The sequence below is a fragment of the Trichechus manatus genome, unplaced genomic scaffold (assembly GCF_000243295.1).
Source record: "Trichechus manatus latirostris isolate Lorelei unplaced genomic scaffold, TriManLat1.0 scaffold00052, whole genome shotgun sequence".
In the NCBI taxonomy this organism is placed as follows: Eukaryota; Metazoa; Chordata; class Mammalia; order Sirenia; family Trichechidae; genus Trichechus; species Trichechus manatus.
Genome location: NW_004443988.1, coordinates 6,513,733 through 6,525,834, shown reverse-complemented (window position 1 = coordinate 6,525,834; position 12,102 = coordinate 6,513,733). Strand labels below are relative to the sequence as shown.

Below are 12,102 nucleotides of genomic sequence, written 5' to 3'. Positions count from 1 at the left end.
GCTTAGGCTAGTGGAGGCTGTTGTTCATGTGCCATTAGCCCTTTGGACTACTATTTTCCTTGTGTCTTTGGTTTTCTTCATTCTCCTTTGCTCTGAACGTGATGGGACCAATAGATGTATCTTAGTTGGTCATTCCCAACCTTTTAAGACCCCGGACACTACTCACCAAAGTAGGATGTAGGACATTTTCTTTATGAACTGTGTTATGCCAATTGACCTAGATGTCCCCCAAGACCATGGTCCCCAGCACTCAGCCCCAGTAACTAGGTCCCTCAAGGTGTTTGGATGTGTCTAGGAAGCTTCTATGGCTTTGCTTTCGTCAGGTTGTGCTGACTTCCCCTATATCATTGTGTTGTCTTTCCCTTCACTAAAGTTAACTTTTGTCTACTATCTAGTTAGTGATTTCCCCTCCCCACTCCTCCCCTCCCTCATAGCCATCAAAGATTGTGTGTGTGTATGTGTGTACATGTGTGTGTAAACCTTTTCTTGGGTATTTATAATAATGGTCTCATACAATATTTGTCCTTTTGTGATTGACTTATTTCATTCAGCATAATGCCTTCCAGATCATCCATGTTGTAAGATGTTTCACGAATTCATCATTGTTCTTTATCACTGCATAGTATTTCATTGTGTGTATGTACCATAATTTGTTTATCCATTCATCTGTTGATCCATTCATCCATTCACTTAGGTTGATTCCACCTTTTAGCTATTGTGAATAAGGAATGCTGCAATGAACATGGGTATGCATATGTCTATTCATGTAAGAACTCTTATTCCTCTAAGATATATTCGTAGGAGTAGGATTGCTGGATAGTATGGTATTTCTAGCTTTTTAAGAAGGCGCTATGCCATTTTCCATAGTGGTGGTACCATTTTACATTTCCACCAGCAGTGCATAAGAGTTCCAATCTCCCTGAAACCTCTCCTACTTTTGTTATTTTCTGTTTTTTTTTATTAGTGTCAGTAATGTTGGGGTGAAATGGTGTCTCATTGTAGTTTTGATTTGCATTTCTCTAATGGTTAATGATTGCAAGCATTTGCTCGTGTATCTGTCAGCCACCTGAATGTCTTCTTTGGTGAAGTGTCTGCTCATATCCTTGTCCATTTTTTAATTGGATTATTTGTCTTTTTATTGTTGAGGTGTTGAAGTATTCTATAGATTTTAGAGATTAGACCCTTGTTGGATATGTTGCAGCCAAAATTTTTTTCCCAGTCTGTAGGTTCTCTTTTTACTCTTTTGGTGAATAAGCATAAGTGTTTAATTTTTAGGATCTCCCAGTTATGTCGTTTATCTAATGCATTCATGTATTGTTCGTTATCATTTGTACCGTATTTATGCATGTAATAGGGCCGCTAGCGTTTTCCCTATTTTTTCTGCCATGATCTTTATAGTTTTAGGTGTTATATTTAGGTCTTTAATTCATTTTGAGTAGTTTTTGTGTATGGTGTGAGGTATGGATCCTGTTTCATTTTTTTACAGATGGACATTCAGTGTTGCAAGCACCATTTGTTAAAAAGACTGTCTGCCTTTTCCCCATTTAATGAACTTCAGTCCTTTGTCAAAGATCAGCTTACCGTAGGACGATGGATTTACATCTGGGTTCTCGATTCTGTTCAATTAGTCTATGTGTCTGTCATTGTACAAGTATCAGGCTGTTTTGACTACTGTGGCTGTATGGTAGGTTCTGAGATCAGGTAGTGTGAGGCCTCCTACTTTGTTCTTTTTCTCCAATAATGCTTTGCTTATCCTGGCCCTCCTTCCTTTCCATATGAAGTTGGTGATTAGTTTTCCCATCTCATTAAAGAATGCTGTTGGTATTTGGATTGGGATTACATTATATCTGTAGACCGCTTTGGGTAGGATTGACATTTTCACAATATTGAGTCTTCCTATCCGTAAGCATGGAATGTTTCTCCATTTATGTAGGTCTCTTGGTTTCTTGCAATAGTGTTTTGTAGTTTTCTTTGTATAGGTCTTTTACGTCCCAGGTTAGATGTATTTCTAAGTATTTTATCTTTTTAGGGGCTATTATAAACGGTATTGTTTTCCTGATTTCCTTTTCAATGTTCTCTTTGTTGGTATATAGGAATCCAACTTATTTTTGTATGTTGATCTTGTATCCTGCTACTCTGATGAATCTTTCTATTAGTTCCAGTAGTTTTCTTGTGGAATCTTTGGGGTTCTGTATGTATAGGATCATATCATCTGCAAATAGGGATAGTTTTACTTCTTCCTTTCAAATTGGGATGCCCTTTCTTTCTTTTTCTTGCCTTACTGATCTAGCTAGGATTTCCAGAAATATGTTAAATAGGAGTGGAGTGGTGATAAAGGGCATCCTTGTCTTGTTCCCATTCTCATAAGGAATTAAATGTTCTTTATCGTGATTGTGTGGTGATTATACAGGTATAAGCATTTATGGAAACTCATTGAATTGTACACTTAAGATCTGTGAATGTAAATTTTACCTCAGTTAAAAAAAGAGATAATTACACCTAAAACTTGGGAGATATTACATAAGATGAGAAGAAAATAGGTTTCTGATCATATGCTACTAAAAATAAGCTAAAGAATGTGATTCATTATAGAGGAGACCATTTTTATATTCAACACATAACTTAAAGTCCTAAAGGAAAAACAGGAATCTTTAGTAGAATGCCAATAGCTATTTCTTATTAAGTAATGAACTATGCATCAGGTGTTGTTCTAAGTACTATCATTTCTTCTATTCTATGGATGCAGAACTAAGGCACAGAGAAGTCAAACAACTTCTTCAAGGGTACATGAGTGACAAGTGGTAGAGCTGAGATTTGAACCCAGGCTCTCTGGCCCTAGAGTCTTAGCCACTTTACTATGCCACCTTTTGCTTGTAAAGAACTTGATACTTTACATGGGCTTCCACAAAAACACGGTCTCTTGAGATGCCAGCTGGGCCAGAATAATTGCCTTCCCACTCATTTACAGAAAGGAGCCCTGGTGGTGCAGTGGTTAAGCACTCAGCTGCTAACCTAAAGGTCAGCAGTTCAAACCCACCAGCCATTGCAGGGGAGAAAGATGTGGTAATCAGCTTCTGTAAAGATTACAGCCTTGGCAACACATGGGGCAGTTCTACCCTGTCCTATAGGGTCATTATGAGTCTGAATTGACTCAATGGCAATGGGTGTTCTTTTACAGATGATGATTCCAAGACCCCAAGGGGGTGAATAGCCAACTCCAAGCCTTCCAGACCGTAAGAGTCAGAGCCAGACCCCAAACCTGACTAGGCCTGGCTTTTTTCCTGTCCTCAGGGATGCTGACCCTGTTTCCTGGGGCTCTGTGGGAGTACTTGGCCTTCAGAAAGGAACAGGCTGATCTGAACTGGGGAGAATGACAACCCAGCAGGGCCTCCACTCCCAGAGCTGGAAAGGAATGGAAGGACCGCAGATGCCTGAGACATGCACAGCATTGCGGGAGGGGAGCAGTGCTTGCTGAGCCTCCTCCTGTACAGTTCTTCCCAGTGCATGCAATGAGGCTTTGCTGATTTAAAATAATGCAAGGGAATAACAGGGACGAGTCTGAATCACAAGCAAAGAGTGTCTTGCTCTGTTTCTCAGCTCACACAGGGACAACAGTAATGGTGGATAGTGCTGGGATTCCAGCCAGAAGGCTGGGTCCTGTGCAAAACCATGGCGTCCCTACAGCCTGTCCTCAGGACCTTCTCCTTTAGAGGCCCCACTACCCCACCCAGGGCCTCTCAGGATCCCAGGCTTCCACTCAGGCCTGCCTTTGATGAGCTGATCCCTTCCCTATCAAAGCCCTCCTGTTGGAGTCCAGCTCTTTCAGGGCTCCATTCTCAGCTCTGCACTTCCAAACGTTTGCTCACATGGTTCTCTCTGCCTGACTTCCCTTCTCTCTCCTTTCTGCCCAGTCTCTCTGAATAGCTGGATTCAACCTGTCCTTCCAGTGTAAATACTTGTGCCTCTACAAAACCTTCCTTGATTCATTAAGTTGAGAGTCCTTTTCCTGTGCTCTCATTTTATTTGTACTTGTCACATACCATGACAGAATCCTACCTTATGTAACAGTTTTTTACATGTCTGACTATTCCCTGTCTTTGTACGGTAATAAGATTCTTAAGGGCAGCATCAAGATTCAAATTATCTTTATACCACCCTCTTCTATCTGCCACCAGGGTCTAATGGCAGTGCTGGCAGATGGCAGCAGTGAAAGACTCTCTAGTAGCAGGTGGAAATCAATGAACGTCCATTGGCTAACAGCAGAGTTCCTACGTGCTTGCTTTTTTTCAAAGGTCTAGCTCTCGCAGGGTAAACTGTCTGGAAATGGGAGCTATTTTGTACCCCTAAATCACGTCCCACATATGAAACAAGCCTCGGAGCTCACCTTCATTTAGGAGGGTAGATGTTGTTGTTACTAGATGCTGTTGAGTCCACTCTGACTCATAGCGACCCTATGTATAACAGAACAAAACGTTGCCCAATCTTACACCATCCTTACAATCATTACTGTATTTGAGCCCATTGTTGTATCCACTGTGTCAGTCCATATCACTGAGGGTCTCCTTCTTTTTCACTGACTCTCTACTTTACTAAGGAGGATAGCTGCAGTGTGGATATTTTAAAATGGCAAATGGCTTATGAGTTACTTATATTAAGCTTTGGACTCCAGAGCCCCTCCAATTGGCTACGAGTATATCTGACGCTATGGCACTTATTACCGTAGTAAGCATAGACTCTGCTACGCAAACTCCATTTATTGACTCAGCAAAATGTTTGTTTCAAGCCAAACAGCTCAGCTCTCCCGTGAGCAGCTGCCTCAGAAAGAAGGCAGAAGTTGACCAATTTCCCTGCCTAACCTCCTCTTGCTCCATCCACAGGAGCCGCTCCACAGCAGGGAAGAGGCTATATTCTTGCTCTTCGGCTTTATTCTCAATCTTCCCTGTGGCAAGAAAGGTGACCGAATACTGGGATTTTAAATGGTTTTGTCTGAAAGCTATTTAAAATGAAGCTGAAATGTCAACAAGACTGTGTTGAGTGTAGCAGATGTTAACTGGAAATGAACTTGAAACAAGATGCAGGGTTAGTAATCTCCACTGATAACTTGGAATAGGTGATGGAGGTCCCCTGGCCCTGTTCTGACGAACAGAAAAGGACCATTTGAATGACCCCTGTGACTGCTTGTACGTAACCCTCCTAAAAAGTGGCTTTTAAACAATGCTTAAGAACACTTCAAGAGCCCGGGTGTCACAGTGGTTAAAGTGCTCAGCTGCTAACCAAAAGGTCAGCAGTTTGAACCCACCAGCCACTCCATGGGAGAAAGATGTGGCAGCCTGCTTCGGTAAAGATTTACAGCCTTGGAAACCCTATGAGGCGATAGGATTGCTGTGAGTCGGAATCGACTCAACAGCAATGGGTTTGGGTTTGTTTAAAGGACACTGCATTGTAAATGAGTTGGTCTTTGCACTGATTTTGTATGATTAATTTGTTTCAGCAAAGTCCCCACCTTTTATTTTTTAATATCTAACTGAAGGTAAGTTGAGAATTTTCACCAAGTCTAAATCCCCAGGGTCCAAGCCAATGGGTTTTACTGCATTTTGAAACAGAGCCCTGATTTATAAATCCTGAAGTGGCTAATGTCACTGTATTTTATGTCCTCTCCAACAAGGCCATGGGCACTATGCAAGCAAGGGAGGGTGTGAGTCTCAGTGGCTTCATGCATGTTCAAACCCTGACACTATCTTGGAGGACCCTCCCTGCCTTTCTCCCTGGCTGGGTTGTTCAGTTTTTCATTCTGGGAGACACTTGAGCACAGCTCTGTCTGAGGCTTGTTAAGATCTTCTAGGATGAAAAAACATTTGATTGCTCAGAGGTGCAGGTCCTCGGGGAAGCCCTACTGCACGAATAGGCTCTGTCTGATTCTCAGTGTATATTGTGTGTTACCTGTAGGAACAATTACAAGAAGCTCAAATCTCAGGTATCATCTCCCCTGTACTGAACTGGGACTAGCTCCTGAGTCACAAAAAACAACAACAAGCCCTAGAGACCTCTGTAAACCAGTTGCCGTTGAGTCAGCTCCGACTCATGGAGATCCCATGTGTGTCAGAATAGAATTGCTCCATAGGGTTTTCAGTGGCTAATTTTTCAAAGCAGATGACCAGGCCTTTCTTCCGAGGTGCCTCTGCATCACTCAGGGACTCCCGAGACCTCTGTACTAACCCTCTTATTATACAGACGAGGCACCTGAGGCCAGAAGAGGGAAGTCGGTTTCCAGGCAGGACAAGCCTGCTTTGCTGAGCCCCCTCCTCACCCACCCGTGGTCCCATCTCAGTGGAGGGCGCAGAGGGGTTTCCCTCCAATCCCGCTTGACCTTCGCTACAGTTATGGGGGTCTCCGAGGGTTTCTGTGGAGAGGAGACCACAGCGTGCTCCCCCCATGCTATGTCCTAGGCTGCATCGCCAGCCCTGCCCATCAGTGACAACACAAACTAACCCCCAGAATGGGACAGAGTTCAACCTTGAAATGGCCCTTACTTTACTTACCTGTTGCAGTTGAGTTGATTCCAACTCATAGCAACCCTGTAGGACTGAGTAGAGCTGCCTCAAAGGGTTTCCAAGACTGTAAATCTTTACGGAAGCAGACTGCCACATCTTTCTGCCACAGAGCAGCTGGTGGGTTTGAATCAATGACCTTTCGATTAGCAGCTGAGTTCTTAACCACTGCTCCACCAGGGCTTGTAATTGTTTGAGATGTTTGTCTATTTACATGCAAAATATATGCAGATAATTGGGTTTTGTTTTATTTTTATAAACGGGATCCTAGTACACATGCTATTTTTCACCTTTTTTAGGGGGTATAGATTTGACAGAGGATAAGAAATTAATCCTAAATAATAATCATTTTTCAAAAAATCCATCCTATCTCTGGGTTTCCCCTCATACAAATTACAACCTCTTCCCACATGCCCCATGCCCCCAAGACAGCACTTCTCTGCCTTCTCTACCACTTCTGTCTCTCATGCAAAATCATATCTTGGGTACGTATTGTATGGTATTGAACTGGTGATCTGTTCCAGTTCCCTGCCCTTGCCTGCTAGACAGTCAGCTCCCTGAGGGCCAGGAGCCTGTGCATTTTGTCCACCCCTGTATCCCGAGTCCCCAGGAAAAGGCCTGGGACATGGTAGACTCCAAGGAGTGTTACTGAAAGGGAACTGAACTAAGCCAGTATTATCCAGGCATTGCCCACCCCCTCCCCCTCAACCTGCCCTCAACACTCTCCTGATAACCACAGACCTTCTGTGTTCTTCCAGTACCTAGGCCAGATCTGGCTGGACAGGCCCGGGAAAGAGGGCAGCTTTACCTTAGCTATGCTTTGTGCACGTGCCCTGTTGGGTGGTATGTGAAGATGGGGTGGGGGCAGTTCTGGGACAATGTGTGTCCATACCACAAGCTCTCTGTTACCTGTGCCAGCGGGGAAAGCAGGGGCCAGGCAGTAGGGTAAAGGGGAGAAATGGCCTGAGACTTTCCTCTCTGCTAAGGAGCCCTGGGGGCAGTAATGGTTAAGCGCTGTTGGCTGTTGAACCCACCCAGAGGCTCCGTGGGAGAAAGGCCTGGCTATCTACTCCCGTAAAGATTAAACCAAAAAACCAAACCCACTGCTGTCAAGTTGATTCCAGCTCACAGCAATCCTATAGGACCAAGTAGAACTACCCCACAGGATTTCCAAGGTTGTAAATCTTTATAGACTGTCACATCTTTCTCCCATAGAGTGGCTGGTGGGTTCGAACTGCTGACCTTTTGGTTAGTAGCCGAGCGCTTTAACCACTGCACCACCAGCCTAGAAAACTGTATGGGGCAGTTCTACTCTGTCATCTGGGGATGCTATGAGTCAAAATCATCTCAACAGCACCTAACAACAACAACAACAAGGCTGATAAAAAACACTCAAAGATGGGTGTGGAGAAAGGTGAAGGCCCTCAGTTTATGGGGGAAGAAATGCTGGAACTTGAGTGGTGGTCCCAGGCCTGGTTTGGGCAGGAGCCCCTGGATGTGCCTGCAGACATGTTCGCAGAAGGGGACCGGGACCTCCTCCCAGCGGGCAAGGCCTTCACTTGCCTCTGGCCCAGGCTTCTGCTCAGGGTAGCAGGGGCAGGCAAGCTGGCAGAGCTGGGGAGGCTGCAAGACAAGGCAAGAAAGCCACTGGGGAAGCAGCATGGTAGAGAAGAGAGACCTGGTTTTAGTCCCAGGTCTGCCTCTCCGCAGTCTTGTGCCCTCTCCAGTAAAATGGAGCTCATGGCCTTTGACCTGCCTACTTCATGACGCTGCTGAAAGGATCAGAATAAGGCTTTACCAGGGAACTTGCCTCATCTGGAAGAGTGCTACGGAAGATGCGAGGTTCCATGCTTAAAAACAAGTATTATCTAGTCCATGTGCTGTAATGGCAGCTACCACATAGAGGAAGTCTGACTCCTGGCCCCAAGCTTGTTGTCTACAGAGGGCTGACTAAAATGTCTTCTTTCCCCCCACACAGGGCAATCCTTCTACTCTCGTGTCCTGGAGAACTGTGAGGATGTGGCTGACTTCGATGAGGTAGGATGTCCTCTGGCGCAGCCCAAGATTCCTCTTCTTCAGCCCTGAGCCCGGAGGAGAACTAGCACGCCTCCCTGATCCTTGAAGGCATGCACTAACCCCAGCCCTGGGGACGGGCTTGCTCACAGTTCCTGTCTCTCCTTTGCTTGCTGGGAGCAGGTGGTGGTGGAAGGGTACTGGGAAGCCTCTGCCCAGCAGAGGCCAATACAGAGCAAATGACAGAGAATGGCAGTCCATGCCCAACTCGACAGCCTATTGCCCTATTTGGACCTGTCCATTCTCTCTGAAGAGAGGGCCCATGGTGCTGTAAGTCTGAAAGTGGGCCACAAGCCAAGGGCCCAACAGGGCTAGAGGAGGAGGTTCCCTCCCCTGGGTTTCTGGGGGCACTTCTGGAGGACCCAGGCTAGACCCACCTAGGCTTCAAACAATGCCAGGCTCACACCACACAGACCTCACCCCTTTTTCTGTAAGGGCCATTGGGGTATCTCTCCCATCCCAGCCACTAGGGGCTCCCTGACATGGAGACCCTGGGACACACACACACAGAGTATCTCCCCAGCAAGTTTTTATTTTCTTTTTACTCAGAGGGTTGAGTAAATCATATACCTCAGTTTATGGCACTTTATCCCATTGATCCCTATAAGACCTCACTCTTATTTTTATGTATGGTTTTATTTATTCTCTTTTGTCGCCATACTGTTTCTCTCCATATACAACCATTCTAACGTGCTCAGTGTGTAACTTTTGGTTTCCTATGTGTTCTTGAAAAATTTGTATTGTTGTCTTGTGAGTATATAGTTTTTGTTTACATAAATGTTGTTAGGTGCCTATGTACAACAGAACTAACCACTGCCCGGTCCTGTGCTATCCTTCTATCATTGCTATGTTTGAGCCCATTGTTGCAGCCACTGTGTCAGTCCATCTTGTTGAAAGCCTTCCTCTTTTTTGCTGACCCTTTACTTTACCAAGCATGATGTCCTTCTCCAGGCACTGGTCCCTCCTGATGACATGTCCAAAGTACGTGAGACGAAGTCTTGCCATCCTCTCTTCTAAGGAGCATTCTGGCTGTATTTTAGGTAAACAGTGCTCTGTTACATATTTCATCTCCTACTATTTTTCACTGAGCACTGTTTCTAAGTTCTATCCATGTTGCTATACTGCTGCTTCTGTGTGCTGCACAGTACTCCATGGGGTGCATCAGCACATATTAGAGTGATCAATCATCCTGATTCGCCTGGGACTGAGGGGTTCCTGGGATGTGGATTTGCAGTGCTAAAAGCAGGAAAGTCCCAGGCAAACCAGGATGAGTTGATCACCCTACACATTTCATCTACTCCCCTAGTAAGGGACATCCAGCTTGCCTCCAACTCTGCACCACCAAAAATGCAATGAATATTCTTATGCATGTCTCTTTGGACCTGCGTGAGATTTCTCTGGGATATACACCAGGATCTGGAATTGCTGGCTCATAGGGTTTGCATATACTTTGTTTAACCAGCACTGCCAGAGCTGTACCACCACCAGCAGTGCAAGAGGACTCCTGCTGCCCACCTGCTCATGTACACCTGGTGCTATTCAGCTTTCTGATTTACCAGTCTAATGGAGATATAAGGACCCCTGGTGGTGCAACTGTTAAGCGCTCAGCTGCATACCCAGAGGTCTGTGGTTCGAACCCACCAGCTGCTCTGCAGGAGAAAAGACCTGGAGATCCACTCCTGTAAAGATAGTTGTTGTTGTATGCCATCGAGTCAATTTAAACTCATAGTGACCCTAAAGGACAGAGTAGAACTGCCCCATAGTTTTCCTAAACTGTAATCTAGACGAAGAAATACAGCCTAAGAAACCCTATACGGCAGTTCTACTCTGTCCTATAGGGTCACTATGAGTTGGAATTGACTCAATGGCACACAACAGTGGTGATATACTACTGCTGTTTTAATTTACATTTCTCTGATTACTAACGGGTTTGAGCATCTCTTAATGTGCCTGTAGCTTTTTTAAGTTTTAAGTTGTAAATTGCCCGTCTACATTCTCTGCCCTTTTCCCATATTGGGGTGGCTATCTCTTTCTTATTGATTTGCAAGAGTTCTTTGTATATTTTAGATATTAACCCCTCACTGATTTTAAATATTGAAACTACCATCTTCCAGTCCATCATCTATCTATTACCTTTGTTCATGGTATCCTTCATTGGCTAAAAATCTTTAATCTCGATGTAATTAAATTTGTCAAACTTTTGCCATATGGTTTGTGTTTTCAAGTTGTGTTAAGAAGTCCTTCCCCTCCCCTAGGTCACAAATATATTCTCCTACATTTTCTATTTTTATTGTTATACCTTGTACATTGTATATGGTTTCTAATAGGGGTGGGGTCCAGTTTTCTTTTTCTCCATATAAGGGGCCACTTCTCCTGGCATCAACTTACTAAGCAATCGTCTTTTCTCCATTTATTGTATGCTAAGATCTGTGTCTGAGCCCTCTATTCTATTCCAGTAGCCTATTTGTCTATTCTTGAACCTTGCCACATTGCTTTAATTAATATGGCTTTTTGTATGTCTTAATATCTGGTGAGGCAAGTCCTCTTTCTTTACTCCTCATTTTAAAATTTGACCTAACTATTTGTGGACCTTTATTCTTCCATGTAAGTTTTAAAGTAAGTTTATCAAGTTCTTCAAAAAACCAACTGGAATTGATTGCAATTGCATTGAATTAAAAAATTAACTTAGGGAGATGTCAATTTCTTATAATATTAAATCATCTGTTCAGATGAGCTACCACATCCTTTATGAGAATTTTAAAGTTATATACACAGAAGTCTTATGTATCTATGATTATTTCCTAGATATTTTATGGTTTTGAGGTTCTTGTGGATGCTATCTTACTTTTATACTTTTTAGTTGAGTATTGCTGGCATACAGATATGCTTTCAATTTTTTAAGTCCATTTTTTAATCTGGCGACCTTGCTGAGCTCTCTTACCAGTTTTAATAGTTTGTGTATTGATTCTGTGTTTCTTGTATATATGACTATATTATCTACAAAAAGAAGTGTTTATCTCTTCATTTCCAATCCTTATTCTTTTTGTGCTCCTGATCTTAAAGGAAACAAATGCATCTAAAGTTCTGCCCCTAAATACAATGGTTGTAGTAGTATTTTACTATTCAGCTTTTTCTTACTTGTTTACGAAAGTTGTTGAGCTTTCAAAAATCTTTTTCTGCATTGACTGCAATGATCAAAATTTTACTCCTTTAGAATATTTCATAATGTATTATTTCTTAATACACTCTTAGATTCAATTGGCAGATTTTTTATTTAGGATTTTTGCAGCTATGTTCATAAAATTTTCTGGCCTGAAATTTTCTAGAATAACATGCATAAGATAAAATCTACTCTTCCTTGACATTTTGGAAAAATCAAATGTAAAAACATCTAAGTCTAGACATTTTTGGGATGGGAGGTTTTTGGTTCCCATTTCAATTTCTTGATGTCTTCTTGCACCAGTTTTGGATTTTTATATTT

The 12,102-nt window shown here is 43.3% G+C and overlaps 1 protein-coding gene across 4 annotated transcripts in view; it reads left to right on the top strand.

Moving 5' to 3' along the window:
* OTOF (otoferlin) overlaps nucleotides 1-12,102 on the top strand; it is a 124,400-nt gene that overhangs the window by 12,197 nt on the left and 100,101 nt on the right. For all 4 annotated transcript variants that reach the window (XM_004377587.2, XM_004377590.1, XM_004377589.1 and 1 more), the window contains exon 2: nucleotides 8,527-8,585. In XM_004377587.2, the coding sequence (XP_004377644.1) occupies nucleotides 8,527-8,585 (59 nt within the window). The remainder of the gene's footprint in view (nucleotides 1-8,526; nucleotides 8,586-12,102) is intronic.